Below are 26,949 nucleotides of genomic sequence, written 5' to 3'. Positions count from 1 at the left end.
GGAAGTCCTGAGAACCTATAGTATACCCCAGACTTCTTGTTTTGCGGCCTAACATCTATTTTGAAGATATCGGCTTTGAAGGTTGGACTAGTACCGCCATATGTCGAAAGAACGTACTAACAGCGCTCTCGTATTATTCATCTCGCTCAATCCCAAAGATTGAGTCCGGCCCGCTTGTGTCCGGCCCGGAAACGTACTTGAATTTCCTGAAGCGCACAAGAGCTCACAATTTTCATTTTTTAACAAATGATTAATTAACTCTTGCAGCAAAATCTTCTGCAAACACGCAAACGACCAAGAGTAGCCACCAGGGTTCTTCTCAGTGTGACTCACACACGGCTTGCCGACGTGATGCTATATAGCAAAAATGATGCCATTCTCATGAGTGCTGGGAAAAGGAGTAGATGGAAGATGATTTATACAATTAACACTTTTCAAAATGATGAGCGTTGGAAATACCAAAATCGTTTCCAAAGGTAAAGGTGGCAAAGGGTGAAGATGGGCGCTAATGTTAAAAAGCCTTAAAAGAATGGATGCAAGGTAAATGTTGACCCCCTACCTATAATTCATATGTGAAGCGGCATGCAACATCGTCCAAGCCGCAAATATAACAAGGTATTCTACCTGCCCAAACGGGACAACGGAAGCGTCTTGCAAAGGCACCAACGCCTATTGCCGCTTGTTATCAGCCAACGCTACCCGTGATTTCCTTTCAGTCGGGAGCGTTCATTTGCGGGTTAGTTTAGAGCTGTATAGTATTCACAGTGCGGCCGGTAGAAGTACAAACCTGCATATTAAATATTCTCACTCGCCCACACCGTATGCTTGGAAAGGCGTGTATCGAAGTTCGGAAACCAGCGCTACCACTTGACTGTTACGCACCTTTGTTGTTTCCGATTCAAGACGCTCCTTTACATGCCATTCTCGGTATTTCCCCCTTTGTGACGGGTTCATCACAGTGTCATAAATGCTGAACCACTTTATCAGGGGCTGTGTGGCATTTATTATTAATTTTTTGTCGGGTGGGGTTTTGTTAGGGATGTTTTTGATGTTGTTGTTGTGACAACGGTGGGTTTTAAACTTAGGGACGCAATTAGAAAAGTATTTCTCACGCCAGTGACACTTAGTTGTACCTTACCATCTGATCGAAATCGTTTCTCGTTCGCTGAATCTCTACAGGCACCGCGGTTGCGCCCGTTGACTACAATTTACCTTTAAAAAGGAGATGAACGTATGTGTTTTTGTGACAAAAGGATTAATATACAAGCGCTTGTGTGCTGCGAGGCGCGGGCGCGCAGTCAAGGCATGGGAATGCATCTCTCAACTTTCGGTGACGTAGTTGGACTCCGCCGCTGATCTCCTTCGTGCAGGATTCGACGGCATGCACCCGTGTCGCGGAACCGCCGGTGCTTCAGCAAAAACAGCGTCATTGACAACTAAACTACCCACACCTGTGGGCGCGCGCCTCGCTAATGACTGCACAACCCTGGCAAGCCTTAGGTCATGCGTTTTGCTTAAGACGTGCTGGAGAGACATGCAACGCCATTGACAATTCTGTCTGGGCGGCGCATTGCCCCGCTTGAAGGCGTAAAGGTGCTGGCACCGGAGTTTTGCGTTACCGCTATCCTTTACTTTGCGATTAAAGAGTGGGTAAACCACGCGTGGGCTACAGCGCGGAAGGCTGTTTCTGTAACCGTCGTCGATACGCCGTGCAACACTCTGTTATTTATAATTAGGGTCGGCAGTGGTGCACGCGTTTTTTGATGAATTGATGAAACAGCATGCGAGACTTGTACTGACTGCTGGGTCTTAGGTATCATGCCCAACCGTGAGCCTCCGTGCGCTGCAAGTGCAGAAGAAACTTTAAAGTGTAACTGCTGGGTAGCTTACCGGCAAGAGTTTGTAGTGTCAGCAACTTTGGAATTGTAAATACTCTTTGCACACTAAACATGTAAATTGAATCTTTATTCACACTTCCTTATCTGCGTACGCCACTTCCGAACGATTAACGGTTCGCCAAAAATTACAAATGCGAAATAGAAAAAGGTTTTGTAGCGTCAAACGCCTTATATAGAACAAAAGGTATGGCATAATAATATGAGTGCAAGCGCTCAGGAAGAATTGCAAGCCGTTCTGAAATCCTATAAACGCGTTACGTGGCTGTACTAAACAATACGCAGGAGGCGTAATGTCAAGACACAACAAGAAAGAATGTTATATGGCGGCGAGATAAGGCATCTGTTGGGAAATGATAATCTCATATACATTATTACTCCGTTATTTCAAAAAACATAATTAGAATCTGCCCATTCATGTAACGTTGGGCACTTTGAAAGCAAGTCCTTTTTCAAATGGAGGTTCCGAACTAAGCAGACGGAACTGCTGTTTTTATTTCAGAATGTATAACATTTTGCAGAACTTATTTGCTGAACGCATTTACCGCTAATTACAGGCTATCCGCAAAGCATCTAAAATTGCATCTACGCCAAAACAAAAGGTTTACAGTATTAAAAATTTTCAGTGACCTTAAGTTGCTTCCCGAAAACCAGGTTGCGTCATTTTGTTCGTAGAACGTTGGATCAGGAGTCGTTGCATACCGTTGCTGGATCTCCATCAAGTTGCCTCCCACCGTGGTTTGACACCAAAACGGCTGAAGCTCCATGCCTCAGGGCCTCGCGCGCTGAGTCCGCTGTGGAAACAGAAAAAAATGGCTGACGAAAACAATACTTCCCAATGCGAGATTGGTGCGTGCGAGAACTGCAGTTTTCTCGGTGAACGCGCATTCCTGCTGCGTCTCAGAAAGTGATCGCCACATCAGCGAACGCACAAAGATGACCATGTCTCATGCAATCCTCTGGATACCACCCTTCCCCTCAAACTTTCGCCATACTTCCATCCTCCGCTTTCCTGCGCACTGAATCTTCGCTGGCCTCTCCATTCCCTCGGTTAACCTGAACAGCGGCGCCGCCATAGAGTTTCATACAATAATCACAAGAACGGAAACTGGCGCTAGTGTCAGCGCGCACCCCGTGACGGCACTTACGCTTCGATGGGAGTGATGGGTAGTTCTGGAACCGGATTTCGTAGGATCTAAACGGGCCTAAGGCTGCTGAAATTGTTTTTTTTTTTCAACCAAGCTCGTATTGCGTGGTTCGCTGTTGACAAATTACATGGTAAACAAAAAAGTTAGTAACCAAAAACAGGCTTTGTGCGAAATAAAACGGCGCCTTTAAATAGCAAGCAAAGGGGGGGGGGGGGTGGAGGTCTTTGAAGTACGTTTGCCATTTGCCGCCAATTACAGCGGGACGCGGACTTCTCCAACAACTGTTCGTAAAAGTTTCGACGCTTGTAGGTTTTCATATTATGAAAAGTTTTCTGCTCCTAAAAAAAGAAACCGACTACTTTTTGGATAAGTTATTCTAGCCCTAATTACTGACATTCACCAAGCAGCGTTCCTATCAGCCGCCGGTACTGCTGGTCTACGCCGTAGGAGCCGGCGTTCGCACGAGTGTGGCTGTTCCAAGCAATTTGCAACCGTCATCAGCTTCGAAAATACATTTATCTGCCGAATGAGCAGCGGGGCAACTCCTAATTCGCCGACAACTTCACCGCTCACGGAGCCGTCATTTGCGTTTTCGTGCTCGCTGTGCCGGCAACGAATTGATAACCCACCCAATTGGCAACTCTGGTTGTAAAACATTCCAGACAGTGCGCGCGCGGCATGCAGTTCAAGGAGAAACGTATTTTTGAACGCTTCTTCAAACACACCGCGTAGGCAAGCAAATGCGTTCATGTAAGTCAAAAACGAAAACAAAACTCTGCACAATTCAATTCATAGCAACTTCGACAAGCCATCGAGTGCCAACCCGAATCCAGAACTACCCATTACGCCCACTGCGGCGTACGATCGCAGCGCCAGATTGCTCTCTAGTGGTTATTGTATGAAACTCTATGGTCGCCGCCGTGGGGCGACTCGCGCCGCCCTTGCATACCGCCCTCCCCCTCACACTTTCGCCATTCTTTCCTGCTCCGTTTCCTGCTCGTTGTATCTCGTCTGTTTTCGGTGCACCCTCAGTTCGTTCAGTTACAACGAGGGACGACGGCGCCGGGGAACCACAGGAGCGGGTGCGTAAGTGCCGCGAACTAAAACATTGTTGGCTCTAAACCCGCAATGTGGAGAAAGGAAATCCGGGCTACCATCAAGGTAACAGAGTGGCTGCCAAGAGGCTAGTTTTGCAGAGCAAATAATTAACTGGATGTGGAGATGGAACCAGAAAGCTCGAGGACTCGAAAACTCGAGGAATAGTTGAATGAACATAGGAGAGTCTCTTGTGTGGCAGGAGAGACGAACAGGAATGTCATAATGGTCATGATGGTGATAGCGACGACGATGATGATATGGAAGTTCTCCAGGGTCGATGTTATAGCCAAAAAATTAGGAGCTGCAAACCCATCTTCTAATTCTTGTGCGTGAGCGTATGTGTAGACACGTCGGGCACAAGGTAAATAAATATGACACGTCAGTAATTACTACACATATAATCAACGCCAGGTGTGTTGAAGGGTGTGTCTAAATCATTAGACGAGAAAGCAGTTTTGAAACGTGGAAAAAGCATACACCTTTTTCAAGCAAAAGTCATTAACTGTAGAAATAGTGTGTAAGTTTGCTGACCGGCATGCAAAAAGAGGCAAACCATTGAGGGGGCGCATAACCACTCGCAGGCTTTGAAAGCTTACGAAACTTTATCTCAAAAAGAATTGCGCAGACGCGCGCTAACGATTCACTGTTTTTATTAGTGGCTAATCACTCCGGCGAAATTGGCATTCAACTTTGAGCAACACGTCTATACTTTTCAGTCTCCTTCCTAATGACATTTAAAGACCGCACTGAGCATAGACGGTTTACAGCGCTGCGCCCTGGGTGCGGCCATGTTAGCCGGCGTGACTTAATTTGGCATGGCTGGCCTTTTAGAACGCATTTCTCGCCGTGGCCTTCGCTGGTGCCCGTGCTCATAGGCGAGTGCCGGCGCGGCTGATGGGCGAATCGGACAGTTTTCTGGAGTGTTGCTATAAATGGGGGCTTGTTTTCCAACTAGGTAGGGTGGGCCAATGTTCACAGAGTACGTAGTACCAAAAATCCCACATAATTGCTGTCTGAGTGCTGTTTTGATTGGCTTCGTCGCCTAGTTTCCTGTTTACGCTGTTCGTCCGAATAAAGCTTCCCGGTGGCTTTTCTTTGTTTTCTATATCTACGTACGAGAGTACGTCGATTAGTGCAGAATAATGTGAGTGCACTTCCCAAGCACAAAATCTCTCCAACCAGTCGGTCATCTTTGCAGCGCGTAGGGTAGCTGCTTACCTAGACTGCGTGTAGCTTCCACCACTCACAGAGAATTAAGTACGAAAGCACAGTAAGGCGAGGTGCACCTTATCAACCCCAATTATGGCAAAATTATCCTCCGTGGCCTACGTCATCTCTCTCTACCTTTCCTAAAACGCCATGGCACTAACTTGCGTGCAAACGAGGAAGTAGCAAAGAGGAATGATGTGCGCTCACTTTGCTGCTGGAATTGGCAAGGTGCAAAATCGTGTGTTGCATCTTGCCCTCAGCGTTTCCCACCTAGGCCGACAGCCTTCATACTTGACCATACCACTCAGCGGTATCCATAAGCATGCAAGGTATGTCGCCATTGAGCACCAGAGGGGGCGTGAGCTCACACATGCACAAATCAGGTGGCACAGCGATCTATGTAGCTGCGTCCAAAAGGGCTGCAACCGGCATGACCTTGGAATGTTTCAGGTTTTATGGTTTACCCAGTAGCATCCCACGTCTTCTGCGGCACGTAAGCTCAATGACTAGCAGATGAATTTGGCACTGTAAAGAGATATGACGCAGCAATAAAAAAGCGATATAGGAGGGATAGCGCGCAGTCTTTTTATGGCGCTACAGCAACTGACGCGGATCTATGTGCTGCATGGTCTTAAGAAGGGATTTCGTTACGTTTCGCGGTGGCACTTCCAGAAATCAATGTTTACACTCTCGGCAAAAAACAGGACGTAGTCACCAGACTGCCCTCACTTGGCGGAACGCGATCACTCCTGAGATGCTTTTACCATGGTCCGGAGTTGTCACAAGCAGATTACAAAGAAGTGGCACGTAATCTAGTTTACTGTACCCGTGAGAACTCCTTTGGCGACAATAGGTAGCGGAGAGATGCTGCGTAGCCATTGGATGTCCTTCCAGGTTACACTTGGTGAAAGAAGCTCTCCGATGAAGTCCCCACTATGTGGATCAAAGGTGAAGGTGCTCCCTGGGGATGAACGCTCAAGGTTGGCGAATCTAGGACAAAGAACATCATTCGAAGCTCTTGTGATAGTTGGAGATAATTTTCAGCCATAATTGGCCTTTGGTGTTTCTAACTCAGACAGCTGATATGTTTTGTTTTTCTGAAAGTGAACGCGAACACAAAATGAGGCAGCGAATGCGACTGCCGAAGTGAGACGTGCTATTTTTTGTCATCATTACATGACAGGAGTGGTTGAAGCTTGAAAAGGTTTGTGCCTAAAATATTTAGAAGAGGTGGTTTAAAAGTCGGCGCCGTAAAAACATATGACTGCAGCTTCGACGCTGTGCTAGTCACGTCACCAGAACAGCTTCTTAAGGACCCTGCTGTTGAGTGTTACGACTGATAGGCAGAACTAAATTTATGGAAACCAATCAAAGGAATTTGTCAAAGAAAAAGCAGTATTATTATCCTATTGCAGCGTCATCCAGCAGTAGTGAATAACTGAAATTCAATGCGTGTAACTTCAAGACTCCGGAGGTATCTTACTCAATGCTCTAACGCAACGTTATGGTACACGCATGTCTTGGCTGTGTAAATGTTTTCAAAAAGGAAATTAAACCTTAATGTATAAGCATGGCTTCGCTGTGTCAAAGTTTTCAAAAAGGAAATGTAAATTTTTTGCGAGGCCAGAAACAGTTCCACTTCGTTATCTCTAAAAATAGACTCTACGAATGCCCCAGGAGGCAACAAAAAATCACACAGCAGTTGTTACGAAGGGCCTACGGCATCAGTGTTCCCGTTAGTCTAGTGGCGACCATCGTTTTCGAAAGCCAATGCGTTCCGAATACGTGGCCTCCATACACGACAAATGTGCACGTTTTAGTATGGGTTCAAAGTTCCTAATGGGCTAGGCACTGGTTCTCAAAGGAATAGGTTTAAAACTACTTATCAACACCCTTTGCCCCCTTCCTAGCGATTCTGAATTGACGGGCATATAACAAACCATTGTTGTGGAGGCCGTTCCGATTGTCCCGTTGTACAGAACAATGCCCATCGTAGTGTTGGTGGGTTTATGGATGCGGGAGGGATGGCATACTTTAAACTGTTTGTGCGCAAGTAACGCTATGTGCAAGTAAGTCTGCACGGAGGGAAGCAGTTAGAATCCTCCTCTTCTGCCCACCATTAAAGCACGTCAGATCACTTCCCCCTTCAACTTCACCAATCGTCAAGACAACTGACCTTTTCCACGACCTTTCAGGCGCATGTAGCTTTTTTTCTTTTGAGAGTGAATATAAGACATCGCAAAAAGTTTCTCAAAATATTTTAAGACATATGTGATTGAATGTAATCCAGAACCCGCATAGGCTCTCTGGGTATCTATGTATTGGCAATGTTTTGTGTTTCATGATAATGTTATGCTTATTTTTTACTCACGCGTGCATGGGGCTACACATGTAGTCGCAAACTTTCCTTGTGCATTGCAGAGCTTGTAAATTGGGTGTTTCGTTGTGTATAGAATGAGTGTAAAGAAGGAATCCTGTTTAGCTGTGTGTACGCACCTGTTCTATATCTTTTAATACACACCAGGCGGCAAAATAAGGCGGGGTACGCGAGTGCATGGAAGAATGCATCGCCGCGCCATCTGACGTTGCACCATGGTGTCGACATGCCGATGTACGTGTGCACGTACAACCGCACTCGTTATCCGGTCTTTTTCTTCAGTTCAGGTGGAAAAGCTGATCACTTTCAGTGTTTAACAATAGGGGCCACTGTCTTTACTAACATGCCTCGCTGGCACACGCTTCTGCGGTAAACGGCGAGGGTGAAATTTGCGTTGTTCGCTCTGCCCCAATACGACTTCTGACATACCTTGCCCTTCTCGGTGAGGAACTTGTGCCACAGATATTCCATTTCGCCATTGTGTTTTTTGCCTGAAACATGCAGTATGTTACTAACTCAAAATTCTCACACCAAAATGGCAAGGAATAGAGGTGAGAAACAGTTTATTTGAATAAAGTGTAATAAGAGGTCACCTTGCACACGTATTAAAACAGGCACTGACGGGAAAAAACGCGAGAAGAAATCGGCGCGGCCCTGGGCTTGACAAAAAAGAACAAGAATAAATAATATGTTTCCATTCGCGTTCAATTGCTTGACACAGACAAAGAGCAAAATTTCCCTTTTAGACAATCAAACAAACGATATCGCCTTGAAAACTACGATATAAAAATCTCGTTGCTATGCGTCTTTTGTCGGAGCCAGGCAGATAAAGCAAAGCTGCTTCACCCTCGACGTCCGCCGCCGAAACGTGTGCCAGCGATATGTGTTGAGCACATAAAGTGGCCCATAGCGCCAAGCGCTGAATGCTATCAGCTTTGTCGCTTGAAGCCAAGGAAAAGACAGGGTAGTATATGGGGTTGGACGCGCACGCGCACAGCGGTATCTCGGCACCAGAAGTGCAGCGTCAGATGGCGCGCGATGCCTTCTCCCACGTTCTCGCGTGCCCCGGCTAATTTTTTCGCCGGGTGTACGTGTTCGCTGCTGGCTTCCACACTGTTTGCAAACTGTAAACGGAGCCGAGAATTCATCAGGGATCGTGGCCTTTTGTCACGGCTTCCTCTTCCACTTCAGAAAGGAACAAATAAACTTTAAACCTTTGTCTGTGGATGTGCTTGCAGCGCCGCCATTAATTATGGTGGCTCGCTCTTATCGCAATTAACGATTCTGACGTATGCCATGGGCACGCCAGGACGAACTTCAAGGAGATCCCGGGGCCCTATTCTCGACTCCACTAATTGCCGGCAATTCGCCATGTTTTTTTGCGTAAGCACGGCGTAAGCAATCAGTGAAGTGCTGCACCTATAGCTATGACGACATGCAGTGGAATTTGACGATTCACCCATAAAGATCGCAACCAAGGTATCAAATATTGTGCAAGAAAGATATAAAAACACGTGGCATGTACTATAAAAATTAAGACGGTAGCTGAGGCTGACAAGAACAACACTTTTTTGGAGGTCAAAATTGGCGTCAACACCACACGGCAATCGAGTAACGTTGATCCAAAAGCGAGCGAAAGGCGGATGTCGAGCAAAAGAACATCACACAATTTTTTTTCCGTGTCTATTTATTTCTTTCAATCGCTTTTAGTAACATAGCTGGGTTCTCTGGTTCAATGCAAGTTTTGTTGCGTTATCAACTTCCCTGCCGCCACCGCCGCCGCCATGATATCATCTGCTGCTATGTTACAAGTTTATGGCGTGATCACAGAAAAAGACGGCCGCGACCATCGCTTCTATGACACATAAGAGCAGCGAAGCACTACGCCTGATAACCGCGGAACGCACCGATGTCGCCGATTCACTGATTCGTCAATCTCGACTTGAATCAGCGCATGAACCAAAGAGTCACTTCTCTATGTTATTTTTCTCTTGAGCTCGATCATGTGACCCAGCAGCTTGCTAGGATGAGTGTGGACAAATGCCATGCATTGGGTTCTCTTTGTCATGGAGAGGCTTGTACTGCCCTCTTATTGTGCGGTTACGCCAAACAATTAATTTTTATTTTATCGCCAAATATAAAAGCAAAATACTGCACGTTATTTGTATGCTCCATGATCGCTGACTTGGAAGCAGTTGAAACTATAATTTGTTTCGTTAGGAAACATGCTTTAAACAGCGCGCATGCGAAACTGTGCCTGCTGCAAATTGGCGGACATTTTGCGGCGCGGAAAGCCGGGGCGATTTTTTGCCCTATTTTGCTTGTATTTTGCGACAAAAACAGCCGCCATTTTCAAGCTGTTCCGTAGCATTACGTCACTTTTACGCAGGCTGAAGCTGCCAAAGCATGACGTAATCGTTCCCGCCAACTGTTTAAATTACGCCATGTCTTCTCAGCCAATCACAGAGAGGGCGTGTATTACAGTCAATATTGTTGAATAGCAAAGAGAGGCCTACGTTGCCACGTGTAGTGCTTTTAGTCCGGTTTTTCATTGCCGGCCAAGAATTATGCGCTTTCAGTAAAGAGAAATAAGGCAAACTTAAGAACTGGTGCCCGTAAACGTCACAAAACATCAAAATGACGACGGCACACACAAACGCTTTGTCAACCGGAAGCACGTGACCAAAACTGAAAGCCAATCAGAAAAGAGTTCAGGCAAATTGCTGGCAAACATGGCGAATTGCCGGAAATTTGGGCAGTCGAGAATAGGGCCCCCGGTAGGCATTCAGTAGCCACTGCAAAATAGTTATTTCATTGCAGGGCCAACCGTTGGTATGGGGAAACGTTGTAAAACTTTGCCAACAGCGCACTCATAAAGCAACCTTTGCACATGAAGTTTTAAAATCGGAGGGCGATGAGCATGCAAAACAACTCTCTTGGGTACCGCCACGGGCGCGCCTCATAATTAGCAATACTGGACAACAGCGACACCGGCACTTGTGGTCGAAGGAGCCACCAACTCTGATTTGTAATTCGCCGCTACTAGCGCTGTTTTTCGAGGGGAAAAGGTCCATTTCCCGTCAGCACTCCGGCTTGATTCTTGATTAGGTCATTCTATAAGATAAAAAAAAAACTGCCACGCTTATTCGAAGAAATTCTTCGCTCACTAAAATAAGCCAACACCTGGGCAATAAAACCACGAAACTACGCGGCGGTTATCAGCGTCTGTTTTAGGGTCTTCAAGAATGTCTGTAACGTTACAATGGCTTCGTAAAAGCACTGTTTTCATTCCAAGAAATTGTTGGTGTCTATGAAAAATGGCTGTCAGTCTTCGGTTGCTTTGTACGTCATACCTTAAAAGCAACTTGTAAGTAGCGAATGGGCAGTCATATATAATTTCAATGAGTAAGTTACGATGGATAAAAAAGGTACCAGGCTCGAGCGGCACCATTGAGTGTGTAAGTGGTAGTTTTCTTTGCAGTTTGAAGTGAGAACTTGCCGCTGTTTTTTGGGCGATATTATTAATTGCGATAGCGTTACCCTGCTCATTGAAAGATCTTATGTGCGCATAAGGCGTACCTACGTGGTCTGCTTCTCAGCTCTGCCTATAGATTGTGCGTAGTCACAGCGTCATCGCCGCAAAACTGAGTGATGAAGGCGGCAGCTACAAGCTAGAGCACATGTGTATGTGAAATATGGCCTGGCGAAAACTGGAAAGTGGAAGTAGGACCACATGGTGCATTGACATGAAAAGCCGCGATGGAACCCGTCCTTTAGAAGGGGAGCGGCCTTACGCAGCAATAACCTGTATATTCCAGCTTCGTTTTTATACCACGAAAGTGTACCAGACTGAGACTGCAATTTCACCCAAGCAAGGTCGTTCTGTGCACAATTTTAAGGTAATGACAAATGCAAGACTGTTCCAATCGATAAAACTATAGATGCAACGTAAGAATAACCTCGGCCATGCGGGCTCACCTGAGGCCTTCTTTGAGTCGGAAGTTGTTCTTCACAAGGGGGATCGCCTGGCCGGCGACGGGCGAGTCCACAGTGACCACGATGGCCCCGTAACGGCTGGCAGTGGCTCGCTTCACAAAAGACTCTGTCAGGGAGCGATTCCGGAAGAGGTAGATCTGCTGCCAGAGCACTAAGTTGGGCGCGCTTCTGCGAACGTCTTCCAGGCTCACCGTGCTCATGGCGCTCAGGATCATTACGGTGCCGGCGTTCTGCGCGGCTGCACGTGCAATGCCAGAGAAGGCTCAGAATACTTCAGAAAAGAAATCCCGAAGCTCATGTTTCAGCCAAGAGAATTCATCCTAACATAAGCTACGAATGTTCGACTGACATCAAAACATATAGGTAGAAAGCACAAACGGCGTGGTAAAGGAAACATAAATAGGCTGTCGAGCGCTCACAAGCAACTAGTTTATTGCGCTGTATTTATTTTTGGACGCGATGCACCAACTAGCCCAACAAAATATTTTATTGTTTGACTGAGCGCGTCTTGATCATTTGCGCGGATATGATACCGCAGTAAATCTCCCCCTGGGCGATTGGAATTAAACTATTGAGGAGTACATAAGCTTGTTGCAGTTTAATTAAGTGCTTTTATTCGCTCCCACAAACCAAGACGAAAGTTTACACAATGCTTACTGTATTTAAGCGGTATTCTCAAACATTGTGACAGACTGTGGCATGTCCCTGGTACCACGCAGTAAGCTATTCATTCGTGTAAGTATGGAAATTACTGCGCCTCGAATCATACTGCCGCTAACAGCCACGGCAGTGGCTTGCCAGTATGGACCAAAAACTGCGAGAATATAGTAGGGCCGGGAATTTGTTAAAAGAATTATTCCGATTAAAGGCCGCCTTAGTTTTTTTCCAGCGCAGGAGAAGGAAAAAAAATTCCCCCGCATTTCCCCGAGGGGGAGAATGTGAAAGTGCGAATGCACGGTTGTCGGCCCGCTTGCGGCGCTTGCGCTCGGCCCCCGCAGCCCACCGCCTCGCCGCCTTCTCTTCCATCTCTTCCATCGGGTTTGTAGTATCACGTGTACACCACGCAGTTATCAAGCCGCTATAACGCCGCTGAGTCGCCAACGCACGCCGCTGACGACGTAGTTTGAATGCGTTAAAGATATAAGGCGCGTCTAACACTGATATCACCGTTGCGTCCGTGGCTTGGTCGGTAGAGCGTCGCGCTGCGGCCGCAAAGTCCTCGGATCGAAACCTGGCGCCGGATGCTGTTTCTTTTTCAAATATAGAGGAGCACTGCGGACGCCAACGCCGCCGGCGGTGGATGGTTTGGGGTCGCTTATAAAGTGCATTGCACTTAAAAGAAAGTGCGTAATGTGTAGGGAGAGTGAGCAAGCATACGGTAGTCGTGGAGAGGCTGTTCTCCTGACTATGATAGGGAAATGAAGGGTCCCGTAATCTACACGAATGGCATTCGAACGGATGTCGGCTGGAAAGACTTGATACCATCTGCCTATTGGTGGTAACCTCCAGCGTTATGTAAATACTATGGTGGAAGCGTATTACGCTTTAGACATTTTGAAATTACGCCGGATACTTTGTATATTTGAAAATTTTAAAATAGTGTAAATAAGCGGGTCAGTCAGTCAACCGTCTAGTTGATATCTTTGAGGAGTCAGAATGCGTCTAAACAACAATGTGTTGCAAATGTACCAGCATCAGCCAAGCGAAACTGGCAGCCAGCACCCAGTCCATGGCCACTCTAGACTACTGATTAGTTTAAAGTTCTAAATATGGGGTCATACCTCCCATATGTTGCTACACTTTACATCAAGCTTAGATTCGGTCATACCTGCTTAACAACTCACCTTGAGCTGTGCCGATTTCTCCTATTGGATGAGCAATTTGATGAGTTGCGGACGGAGAGAATCCAACTGGAAAAGATATCCTCTGACCTAGTAGTGTTGTAGCCATGTTGACCTTTGAGACGTCTACCAAGATTCGAGGCCGGAATTGGAGCCTGCGTATAAGGGAGCAAAGTAACGAATTCCAATGATGTCGTCTTCAAACAGCCGCAGTACCGATTGACTGTATGAGGTCGTGTCGGTCGTGTCAGGAACTATCTTAAATATTCAAGAAGTTATACCACAGCCCGTCGAGAAAGTACAGCCGATATGAAGGCACCAGCATGCAAAAGGGAGTTTCTAGTCACTGAAATAGACAGTTGCCAGTATTATTTAGAGATGTCTTCCAGATCGCGCGCTAAAATTGGGCGTAGTCTATGACCTGTGCGAAATTATGTTCTGTCGACTATAATCCCAACTGTGATAACATTATGTTATTCGAAATTATAACTTTATTGGTTGAAGTACTGCTTGATATATATTGCAACGTTCCCTGGTACCTAGCTATTTTTTTTCTGGTTCTCTTGATCAGAAAAGCTACCGTCAGGGCCTCAAGCTGACTGCCCCACGACAGGCGAAACCTTCAATGGCACGAACGCACATCAGAATTTGTTACGTGTCCAAAGTGGTCACTCGGATTCACTTAAATAGTGCACTGGGTTCTTTCTGTGGGGGCTGCACAACTGAGAACATATCTCACAGCACTTATTTTAGGGGCTCTAGCACCCGGATGCCTCAGTGTTGTGACGATGGGCTGCTGGGTAGCAGCACTTTTACCACGTTCGCTATCCCAGAATATTATTGAACTGGCGAAAGGTAGAAACACCCAATGCCGGTGTAAAAACGCTAAAAATTGTAGGTAAAACAGATACAAATAGGATAATGCGTAGACCACACTAAATATACAGAGAATAGGCTATAAATGCCGGACAAAAATAACCATAAACCTCTATAGATTGATGGTGGCCAAGGATGCCCAGGATATCAGCAGAATTTTGCAGGGCACGGCAACACGAACTGAACGTAAAGAGGGCACTAAAAGCGGTACAAGTTTTCTTCTTATAAAATACTGACACAAGTTTCCACTGCTTCAGATTTATCGTTTGATAAAAATGGTGGTTTGTTCGTTTACATGTGAATGCTTGAAGGTGCTCTTTCGCTCTCTTCTTAACCTGGTATTCTTCCAGTATATTTGAGGGACATCACAAGCTGGCACGGGAGAATGCCGACGACATGCGGATGCTAATATTCTGCCATTATTGCTGCTGTTTGGCCCAAGCCCGTACAATTGTCTGCAATAGAAACTGAAATTACGCCTACCGCTGAATACAGTACTTCTGTGTATGGTAATTCTTACAAACTGCAAACGCCAGTTGTAATTCTTCAGGCACATTTGGACTGCTTAAAAACACTTGTTCACTAAAATCCGGTAAAAAAACTTGGAATGCGAAAGCCTTCAATATCTTAATGGAAGGTTGACCTCAATGACCACGGTCTCGACACGAGTCATGCAAAAACGCATTTGACCCGAGGAAGCCCGGAAGTGACGGAAAGCATGTGAGCCGTGTACGAGAGACAAATAATGATTGCAAAATCTAATCATTGATACAAAATTGATTGACTAAAATTTATAATACGGTGGATTACATTGGACTAAGATGAAACGAGATGCATTAAGGTGGCATTAATGTGGCACGCATTCAGGTTGCGTGCCGTAATACTTGACACAGAATAATGATTAATCAGTGATTTATACCAATACCCTGCTCGGAGGTTTATTGGCCATGGCGTTGTGCTACAGATCCTAAGGACGCGGGTTCGAGCTCGACCGCCGTAATTTCTTTTCTGGTGGAGCAGAAACGGAAGAACGCTCGGGTGTCGAGATTTTGGCGCACGTTAGAGATCCTCAGATGGTCAAAACTGATTCGGCGCCCTTCACTACGGCGTGCTTCGTAGACCAGGTGTAGCTTCGACGTGTTAAACCCCGCAATATATACCTGTAAAGAAAACTTCCCGACTGAATTACTGATTGAGTGACTGATTGACTGACTGACTGACTGATTTATTAACGCCCAGCCAAAACTGCTGCACTTAAAGACTTGAAATTTTTGGAGTACAATCGTATCGTGACGTAGGAGCTCGATAAGGCGGGAGTTTCCAGAACTGCACTCCAAAGCAAAGAAAAGGGGAAATTGTGTTTTTGTAAATTCGCCATTATCTCGATCACCGGTAAACCTATCTAAGTGCATTTTCTTATAAGTGTAGCCCTTACGGATATCTAAGTAGTTTTACGGTTTTCTTCTAACCAACACAATGGGGCCGATTCTCCACTTCGGAACGAAATGGGTGTTCTGAACTATTACACAATAAATGTTTCACGGATTGATTTGTCCGATCGATTTTTTGTAATAAATGTTGCTGATACAAATACGCACAACGAAAAAGACCGAAAATGTTCCTTTTAAACGACACGCGTGTCAAGCAGAAAAGGCCTAATAGGTGATATAAACGCCCAGCCAAACTGCTTATTCTGACGGCTTCAAATTCCATGAGCACATTCTGATTATAGTGCAGGAGCTGAATATTGCTGAAATTTTTTAAGAAATTACACACGGAGAGAGTGAAGAGCACTGGAATTGTTTTTCATATATTTTTTGATCGCAGGCCAGTGTAAATATTGAAGTGGTTTTCGTTGATATGGGTAACTTATACGTATGTAAAGATTTTAAGATTTCTTAGAACACCCGCCTTACAGGAACAATCATTTTTTTTGAGATCTTTACGTGCTTTAACAAATTACTCAATAACTAAACAGCCCTTTAATACATCCAATTCGTTTTTGCTTGCAAATGCTTCGAATACAGATGTCCAAAAACCAATTTCAGGATTTTGTATTAACACGCGAATAAAAAAAAAGCGAGCGAGATTTTTAAACTTACACATCAGTTCAATTTTTGCACGCTCGCATAACTCTCGCCATCTGTTGGGAGTTCCTGAAATCACACACCTCCCGTATTTGGCCATGTTATTTTTAATAAAACTGGGACTAATGAGTACCCTTTATACCAACTGAGATAACACTTTCCATGGGTAAGCAACCGTCTGAGCGAACCATCTTGGGGGAGTTTATTTCGGGAGAGTTCCAATCAAACAAGAGTTCCTGCTGTTTCCCGTTACCGCACGCCTCCAGTAGGTAGCCCTGTACCGACAGCAGGCGCGAGTTCCTGATTGTGTACAGCCTCACGGTGACTTACCAAATTATGACAAGTAACAAATTACTGAGCCCGGTTTATGCCCACTGGTGTTATTACCATAGTGGCCCACCCGGGCATCGCCGGGTACTAGAGCTTATTCAATACTAATGTTAGTAAGCTTATGTAGAGATGAATTAGGATGAATTTGAGTGGATCAAAATGAAGTAACACAAATTAATGCCGGTTAGTACCGCTTAAAGGAGCCATGAATAGAAAATACAACTTCGTGTAATTTGAAAGAACTAGGATTCAGTATCTCACTCTGCTTCATTAGAGCCCCAAAAGATGTTTTTTAACGAAAAAAAGCAAGAAGTATTTAAAAACTTTCAAATTTTGCGCCACAGTGACGTGTTGTGAGCAAGAATGACGTCATACGGGCCAACAATACAACATAATTTTCAGTGCGTTAACTGCACGTTAGCATTCAAGTGATGCGGTCAAATGGAACTAGAGGCCCCATTACATACGTCCAGTCACGTGTCGTCGCGACAGGTCAGTTAGGCGGCCGCCAATCGCACAAACAAGGTTCCTTGACGTCATAGAACAGTTGCGGGAAATTGGCTGGGGGGTCGCGACTGCTTCACACGTTTTCTTTAATATCTGCGTTATTTGTTGGAAGATTGCGATGATATTGATATCATTGTTGTCGGGACTAAGCAGTCTTTCTAATAAACCCAACTTGCATTTTGTCTTCGTGGCTCCTTTAAGGTGAGGCTTTGGTTGATTAAAATGAATCCATATTAATTAGATGAATCCAGTTGGATTAAGAAGAATAGTCGAGCTAAAATAAAGTAGAAACTGATAAAGAAATTAAGGGAAATTGATAAAGAAAAAATCTGGATGACGATGAATTAAGGTTGAGATTAAGGTGAATAATACGGATTCGGATGGATTAATATATGTGGAAGTGGAAAAAAGGCATAAAAGACAGTAAGAAGGAGTGGTTACCATGTAAGCGTGTGGATGTGTATATAAATGGTACTCGTCACGGTATTACGACACGCCTTCGCTTTCGAATATCTATAAAAACCTGCGTGTCCTAGAAAGTTCTTTTTCCGCTTACGGCGGCTTAGCTGTTCCAACCTTCCTCTTCCCTTCAATACATCGACTAAACAAGATGTGCAAATTCTACGTGGCTATTTAGTATTTGTTACCTCACAAATCGTGCTGCGGAAAGTAAGCATTAAAACAGAGTTGAAAGAGATGGGGACAAAGACAAGGAGACGAGATCAGCGTCGCGTCCTGGTCCTTGTTGTTGCATTTTGCAACAAGGACCAGGCATTTTTTGGTCCTTGCATTTTTTGCATTTCCTGCGTTATCAAACAACTGTTGGCGCTGCTCTAGTGAGCATTCACATCTTTGTTACTTCAATCTGGCAATGCGAGACAATTTGTTTTCAACCATCTTGCTTTAAGACCTTCCAACCATGTCAAGAAAGTTTTCTTTATGTGCCGTACAATAGAAGAATAGATCTGCACGCAAACAACAATTGATGACACGTGACAAACAGGTGGCCAGGTGTATATAGGATGTAGCTACAAAGTGGACATAACATAAGCAAGTATCAGAACACATAAATAGCTCCGGAGGGTTCCGAATACGAAATTAATACGGGGGCATCAATTGCTGACAAGATTATCTATCTCGCCTGCACGAAAGGCACCGGCCTATTGCAGGTTGAGATGCATTAAATGGCGATTCCCTGATCCGCTTCCGCCTTACGCTTTGGAATATCTTTGATCTGTCTCTTAGGCGTTGCAGCACTGCTCGTTCTTGCCGCCATAGAAAAGAATAATTGACGGCGATGGCGGATATTTCCTTTCGTGTGCGTGTGTGGGTGTGAGTTAGTGCGTGTGTATGTATACAGTCTGTACATCGCCTTTTAATCGTCTGTTATCATATTCGTAATATTCAATTGTACTTTCACTGCCCTTCTTTTTAATGCTCTACCCTTCCCAGGTCAGACCTGTGCCCTCGGTCGAGAGGGAAAACTTTGCCATGTAAATATTACCCGTTTAATAAACAAGTTCTCTTTCTCTCGAGCGCGCTGTCTGTGTGTTTTCTCGGTTAGCTGCATCTTACACACCACCACCTTATCTGTGGATTCGGAGCAGAACATATACGGGATGTGAAACGGCCCGTTGGGGTTTGCGCGGAAGAGCGGTAGACCAAAAAATTCGTCGCGTATCTTCTCCTTTCGTTGCAAATGTCGTCAAAAGACGATAGTCTTTGTAGACATTTACCAAGAAAATGCCCCCCTTCGCTTTCCCGCTCACCTCTCATGCTGTTCCTGTTCCGTCGCGCTCATCCCAAGATAAACACACTAAAGGTTTGCTGAAGGCGATTTGAATTTACCGCGTTCCACTGCTACAGGCGGGGTTCCTCGATGCCAGCAATGCAGTACGGCGGAGACGCGCGTGAATCGAGGCGGCCGACTTCAAGGTTTATAGAACCGCGTTGCCGTGCTCCACGTGCGTTCCAAGCAGAACGTGAAACCTAGCTAGTGGAACCTTTCTTTGCTTTTGCCGCGCGATTTCTCATATGCCGCCCGGAGGTGGCGCGGGCAACTGCAGGCGGTACGCGTTGTTCTGCAGTAGATGTAGACCCGCCGCGGTGGCTCAGTGGCTAAGGCATTGCGCTGCTGAGCACGAGGTCGCGGGTTCGATTCCCGGCCGCGGCGGCCGCTTTTCTGGTGGAGGCGAAAGCAAAAACGCCCGTGTGTACGAGATTTCGGCGCACGATAAAGATCCCTAGGTGGTCAAAATTAATCCGGAGCCCTCCACTACGGCGCGCCTCATCGCCTGCGTTGCGTCGGCGCGTTAAACCCCACAATCAATCAATCAAATCAGTAGATGTAGAATATCATTTGCTATCGAAAAACCAAGCATCCAGGAATTTTTTAATAAAAGAACACTGTGAATATCTCTCGTGCACTAATTTCCTGTCTTATATTTGCGTAATGTCTTGTTCTTGTTCAACAAAGTTGACAAGTAAGAACATATAAACCGGGCTTGGACGTTTACATTTGGCTGTGAGTATATAAGACTATTGCGCAGTAAGCATTTTACTTTGGCTGGGTGGCTGAATCGAGTTACAGACAGACAGACCTAAATTTCTGGGTTTAAGCAGCCCAAGAAAGACTATCGTCTTTAATAACGGCAGAAAGAAAACCAGCGCGGACTACAAGGAGAGGGCAGCGACACCTGATGGGCGAATCGATAGCAGCCACTATGCGCTTCGGGGCCGCGCAGTAAAATGCCGATCGCAGCGGCCACGCATATTCTTGTACCGCGAAGATACCGCTAGCGTCACCTATACCAAGCACTTGTGACGTTATCTGGCCGCCCTAGAAAGCGCAGTTTGTCCTTCTGTCTTATTCTTGCTACGTGTCTGTAGCATACTGGCGTGCGCAACTGTTTCGCTGTTGCCCAGTTTAAGCGCGTTCTATGAAACACATTGCGGTACGTAAGGCTTTAAGGGCACAAAGTCGAGTAGCCATTTGGCATTTGGAAACGCTAACGCCGAACCCTAGGACGAAAGTGGACCAGATAACGGCAAAATGAAAACCAACGTGTACGACAAAGCTTCGCAGCTGCTACTGCGGGAGAGAGGTCAGGGGAGCCTGATGGAAGAATTGACAGCTACCACATTTAACTCCGGGGCTGCGCAGCAAAATGCCGTCGCGGCGGCCGCGCAGATTCTTCTACTGATTGATTGATTGATTGATTGATTGATTGCTTGATTGGTTGATTTATTGATTGATTGATTGATTGATTGATTGATTGATTGATTGATTGATTGATTGATTGAGTGATTGATTGATTGATTGATTGATTGATTGATTGATTGATTGATTGATTGCAGGGTTTAACGCTCTGACGCAACGCACGCGATGAGGCATGCCGTAGTGGAGGGCTCCAGAATAATTTTGACCACCTGGGGATCTTTAACGTGCGCAGAAATCTCGTACAAGGTTATTGTACTGCCACGATTTTTTGCTCTAGGGCAATTCACGCTTGTGCATTAATAAAGGAAAGCTACACTTAATAAGGGATGTCACAGCATTCGTCGCTGCCCTCGCACTTTGACACATGTCGTCCCCTGTTATACAGGTTTATGAAAGTGGAGTGCGTTCGTTAGTATGTATACGCTTAGCAGAAGATAGCATACCATGCGCATTCCATGAGCCGCTTGCGGCCGCCGCACCGACTACCATTATATTTTAATTTGTCTTGTAATGTGCTTTCCTGATGTCCTCGCCAGAACAAAAGTTTTTTACCTACTTCGTGACCAATATCGAGATTTTATTTGTTATAACAAAGGCTTCATAGAGTAAACACGGTAAGAATATGCTAAAGTGAGCCCGACACACATAGAGTTCCATCGCAGCTCAACGAGCAAATCAACTGAGAGGGTTGTGCGACTGAAACATCGTGGTTGGACACAAAGATTTGTGAAAATATGCCAGAATCACCGAGAAAACTCCAGAACATAACCTCCACACTGTACTCTTTGTTCAGGAGAGATAATTAGGCAGTGTATGCATTTCAGTTTGAAGCTGGTTAAATGCAGGGAATAAATAAATAGAGAAAAGTGGTATGAATTGCTACATAAACGTGGGGTGTATGCTTCAGAATGTAAGACCCCGGCATGAGCCTTTTCTGCACCTGAAACACAAGCCGGCTGTGTTAAAAAAATCCCCCCATCTCCACGAAGTGAATGATGATGAGAGGGGCGAAGCTAAATGCTTATCGGTAAAACCGTTAAACATTCACCCACACATCATATAAAGACTCGACACCGCAAGCTTTGCACCGCTCCGTTGGCAAGCCCGTCGACAACGTCGATGTTTATGGTGATTATGTAGGGCTTGTTTGGGACGATGAGAATCTCCATGGGTAAGTTGGCGAATTCGGTGTGTGACATTTTAGCCACCTTGCCCGTCGCCTTCTGCAGCGCGCCTTGTGTCGCGTACCCCCGGTACGTGTCTTCAGCTCGCAGGCGACGAACGACAACCTCTTCTTCTTCCTCTCCTCCTTGTTGGGTAGCAACGAACGCGTTGAACGTTTTGACCTCTCCGGCCAATCTTTGGTTGGCCAATCCCTGGGGGGATCCGGCCACAATCATCATCATTCCGCTGTGTATGGCAGCAACGAGGGACGGGACAGGGCCCGAGCAAGAGTCTTGAGCTCGCCGGCGACGAACGACAACCACTTGTTCTTCCTCTCTTCCTTGTTGGGTAGCAACGAACGCGTTGAACGTTATGACCTCTTCGATCAATCTTTGTTTGGCCAATCCCTAGGGGGATCCTGCCACAATAATCATGAATGTGCCGTGTACAATGTGTCGTGTACGGCCGGGACAGGGCCCGAGCAAGAGGAGCTTCACCCCTAAAAAACCTTCGTTTGCAGAGCTGCGACTTCACCGCAGCTCACATTGGCGTATGCGTTGGGAAATAGCGGGAAACATTACTTCAAGCAAAACGCATACATTCTGTGGGCCAACCAGTAAAACGTTATAGTGCCCGCAACGCATAACAGAAGCAAGATTCACCTGCTGAAAGCCTCCGTGTTTTCCTTCAGGGTCCGCTCCTGGTCGGCACCGCTGGCGATGTAGCTCCTTGTAGCGTTGTCCAGATTGGCTTCTGCCAAACGCTGAACATCCGCCATTGTAACAACGAAGGTGTCTTGCACGGTCTTCCGGGGAAGGCTAGCGCAGTCCACTGCACATTTGCAATTGACACGTCGCTTTTCGTATGTTGTTTCTCACGTTTCCATAAAAGACAGAGTTAACGAAAAAAATAACCGGCTTTTGCGCTACTAGATAGAATTGGACACAGCACTTGTTCATGAATTTTATTTGCAAAATTAAGAAAACTCAACATAATTAATTTCTTTAATTGCGCATCACCTCGGCAAGTTCGTTCATGTTCATGCCGTAGAAGCCGCAAAAAACGCACCGATGAAGGTTGAGCTGTAAACTAACGAAGCACCACCGGCAGCCTGATTTTTTTTCCCCAATAATAATCATATATACATGCTCGGCGCATGTAACCCTCTGATACAAGGCATCCCGTTACGGATTTCTTATGAAATACCCTATTTATTTTCCAGATAGTATCAATGACAGCTCGCATACGCATTTTCTCTGCGTTTTTTGTTTATTTAGCCAGTTGTCCTTATTTTCCTGTTTCGTCGCTCTTAACTTTCTACCAGCACATGGTACAGGTGTAAGAATCTGAATGAAAATCTGTGACGCAGTGCTGGGTATGCGCCAAGTATGTACCAAGTATGTACAAGCGCCAAGTATACAAGTATGTACACCCGGCGTCAAAATGAGCCGAGGCACGCGAGCGCGTGGCAAAATGCATTGCCGCGACATCTGACGTTGCAGTTCTGGTGTCGAGACATCGATGTGCGCGTGCGCGTCCAAACACGCTCGCTAGCCTGTCTTTTACTTCGCTTCAAACAGTAGCGCTGATCACATTCAGAGCTTGGTGCCAGGGGTCACTTTCTTTGCTCAACATGTCTTGCTCGTGCACGCTTCAGCGGCCGAGGGTGAGAGTGAAGATGCGTTGCTCGCCCTGTCGTGCTATGACAGATAACTAATCTTGCCCGTCTTGCGGTGACAAAATTGTGTCCCACATATGCTCTCCCACTTCGGTATTTCTAACAGCGACGCTGTTCTTGGGCTGGGCTTGACTACAGCCTGTCCTTGTATCGTTTTACGCTCTCTCCTTAGTTCCCAGTAAAGCGTTTATGTTTACAGGCAAAGCCGACTTTATGAAGATCGGCGGAAGCTTGGGCTTTGTAAGCTCGCCTTCCGACACTGCCTGTTGCGCAGCGAAGCATCGAAATCTACGGAATGAGCATGATTAAAGAAAACGGCTGTAACTCATGTGTTTAATGTATCCAAAAACACGTTCTATGAAACTATGCTGATAGGAAGATTATACCGCTATGCCGAGTTTCGTTTACTTGTCGTAATTAGGTAGTGAAGTTGTAAACGTTGGAGAATTAGTTTGTTGTCATTATAACGCAATCTACGGAGAGAGATTGCCATGTATTAGAGAAAACGATGGTAACTGCGGCTCCGCGCTGCTTCAGTAGATATTAATCCCAATCGGTGGAACGAGTTTTAATATTTTTTTCGTAAAACATGCAATCGGTTGTTAATTAAGAATGATCACACAAACAGAATACGAACTGAATCGAGAAATAATCTTTCTTATGAAGATGTGATGAGACTTCACCTTGCACACGTTCTCAAACAATTAAAGAAGGGGACACGGGAAAAGAGTTCGGTGGGGTCCTGGGTTTGACAAAAAATTTACAAAAAATTCAGTGCCCTTCCACTCTGTGAAGAAGGATGTCCATCAAAGCTGCGGTGCCCAGCCTCAACGTGAGCTATGACTTGGTACAAGGGGTGCACGAAGCAAAACACGTTTGTTTGTAATTTGCTATTCAGCATAGTTCCTGGTTAATTGACTGAATGAACTTTTGATTAACTAGAGTTTTCTTCCGCTGGACAAACATGGGGCTGTCCGTTTACCTCCCGTAGAATCCCATATGTACTGACAGCGGACGAGAATTACACCATATTTAGAATTTCACTGTGAACCCTGCAATTTTGAAAAATATAAAACCCGGCTTTGTGTTAGATTCGTCATAGCGGCTAATTGTCATATAATTTGTTTCGGTATAGTTTCAATGAAACAAGCGTTTGAGCCACTTTCTGTGATGGTATTCCCTGCGAAGATTGACTTGATTCACTGTTCAATCGTCGATGTGGGAAAGCCATCTTACAAAGATCAAGCTTACAACAATCACCTTAATGTCTGCTTCACCTCCTAACACAAATGAATTGCTGTGAGGAACATTTTAAGGAACAGCCCTTTGGAGCCCTTCTCTGGGCCCAGCCGCGTCGGCGTCGTCGTGACCGAGCGAACGATGGGAAGATCGACGAGTGAAGGAAAGCAAAGGAGGAGAATGTCGCGAAATTGGGAGAGGAGTAGGTTCGCCGTGGTGGCGCTAGCCAGCGCTCTCCGAAAGTGTGCGGTGGGGAAGGGAAGGGGCAGTATGCTGTGCCCGCACGAGGCGCTCGAATCTTGAAGAAAACGTGAGGGGGGCGTTCACGCGACAATGATGTGCGTTCGCTTAATGCTATGTTCAGACTAAATACGTAACAGCGGTATCGTGTGCTATGGACGTAAAGAAACGGCGTTTTACACAGTTCGGTAGGCTGAGACGTCAAATGACGTCATTACTTAAAGATATTACGACAATTGCGACAACACTCTGAACTCGGCCTAAGACGCAGTTCTTGTCTACATCTTGTCTACATTCTTGTATACATTTCTCTATTACCGGAGACGATCTGCTGGATCCTAGCCATAGACAGCTTTCCTGTAAAAAAGAATGGAGTATTTAAAACTAAGATAGCAGTCCCATTTCCATGTATCCTGTGTCAGAGCAGCGCCGAGCGAGCAACGCATCTTCTCCCTCGCCCTCGGCCGCTGAAGCGTGTGCGAGCAAGAGGGGTTGCCTAAAGAAAGTGGCCCCTGGCGCCAAGCGCTGAATATGACAAGCGTACCCGTTTGAAGCAAATGAAAAGACAGGCTAGCGAGCGTGGTTGGATGCGCACGCGCCCATCGGTGTCTCGACACCAGATGTGCAACGCCAGATGTCGCGGCGATGCATTTTGCCACGCGCTCGCGTGCCCCGGCTTATTTTGACGCCGGGTGTACAGTTGGCAAAACGCTTGTCTATAACGCTCGAGGGACGTGCTCCGCACTACGGGGGAGACATCTAATGATAACGCCTGGTTTGAGACCCAAAATATGTGAGCATGCGCCACCCGCATCAGCGCGATTGCTGTTTCCCTTGTCACTGTGCTCGTCGCGTTGGCTTCCATACCTTCTTTCACCGTGAGAAGCGCGGCCTGCGCTGCCGGGCAGGGAAAGAATAGTGGAGATTAGCGATTGTTGATTCAGCGTTGACTGTGTTTTATTGCGTGCAGCGCTTAATTTTCGCGGTCCTATAAGCAATTTAAACAAGAGTTTTTTTTTTCTGTATGCGATAAAACGAACAACTATCGCCGGAAACGCATCGCTGCCGGTGTTCTAGAGTGATTAGCTATCGGTCCGTAATCGCTAGCACAGCGCATTAAGTATTGTGGCGTTAGCCCGTCAGCAGTGACGTGCAAAGCCGAGCGCAGAAGACGCATAGTGGTGCACGCGTAACTCATACAGCGTATTGTTGGAACGATGACGCAATGAAAAGCTGTGCGCCGAAGCTAATGCAGACGGAAAACTCGCACAGCGCGCGCTGAGGCGCATAATCTCTGCTGTTGCTTCCCGGCCCGGCAGCGCAGGCATGCAGAGCTTATCACTGCCAACAAGGTGTAGAAGCCAAGCAGCACAGCAACAAGGTACAGCAACCTGTGTACAGCAACAAGGTACACAGCTATGGTGCTGATACGGGCTGCGCATGTTCACATGCTACCGGTCTCAAAGCAGGCGTTATCAATGATGCATAGCCGCTCGATGGAAAGGAGCTCCTTTTCATCCAGCTGCTGTGACTGGTGTCTCCCGCACAGTACGAAGCACGCCGGTGGAGCGTTATATACAAGCGTTTTGCCTACTGTACATGTTTTTTCCACCGAAAATAAATTTTGTTGCTGGTAGCACCTTCGTTGTTTGACCGTAAACCTCCGTCCGTGTCTTTTTGGTGACTTTTCAAACAAGATCGCACGGTTCTCTGTGAACGCCTGGCGATGTGATTGCAAACTAATTTTGTTTCAGATATTGAGCTCCAAAAATGTATGCAGGATATTGTCAAAAGGGACGCTGAAATGCTTTCCACAGTTGAATACTGCAAATGAAGTGAAATGCGGCGGGTAATTAGCTGAAAGAAATCGGTGCACCTTTTGCGGATCAAAATACTACGCCTGAAAGCATTGAGAGCTGGGAAATAGTTGGTTTCACGAGTGAAGCAGAGAACGCCTGTTTAATGCGAAAGCCGTTAAAGATCCCCAGGTGGTCAAAATTAATCCGGAGCCCTCCACTACGGCGCGCCTCATCGCCTGCGTTGC

General features: G+C 46.0%; 1 protein-coding gene across 6 annotated transcripts in view; it reads right to left on the bottom strand.

Moving 5' to 3' along the window:
• Nucleotides 1-26,949, bottom strand: part of LOC144146984 (2-Hydroxyacid oxidase 1-like) — a 430,316-nt gene that overhangs the window by 360,536 nt on the left and 42,831 nt on the right. For all 6 annotated transcript variants that reach the window (XM_077678979.1, XM_077678976.1, XM_077678978.1 and 3 more), the window contains 5 exons: nt 22,411-22,579; nt 13,568-13,719; nt 11,706-11,961; nt 6,177-6,340; nt 2,598-2,689 (listed from right to left, as the gene is read on the bottom strand). In XM_077678979.1, coding sequence (XP_077535105.1) covers nt 2,598-2,689; nt 6,177-6,340; nt 11,706-11,961; nt 13,568-13,719; nt 22,411-22,579 — 833 coding nt within the window. The remainder of the gene's footprint in view (nt 1-2,597; nt 2,690-6,176; nt 6,341-11,705; nt 11,962-13,567; nt 13,720-22,410; nt 22,580-26,949) is intronic.

Source organism: Haemaphysalis longicornis, unplaced genomic scaffold, assembly GCF_048455015.1.
Source record: "Haemaphysalis longicornis isolate Haplotype H1 unplaced genomic scaffold, Haemaphysalis longicornis Haplotype H1 scaffold_7, whole genome shotgun sequence".
Taxonomy (NCBI): Eukaryota; Metazoa; Arthropoda; class Arachnida; order Ixodida; family Ixodidae; genus Haemaphysalis; species Haemaphysalis longicornis.
Note: the sequence above shows the minus strand (reverse complement) of the source record. Positions and strands in the feature narration are given on the sequence as shown.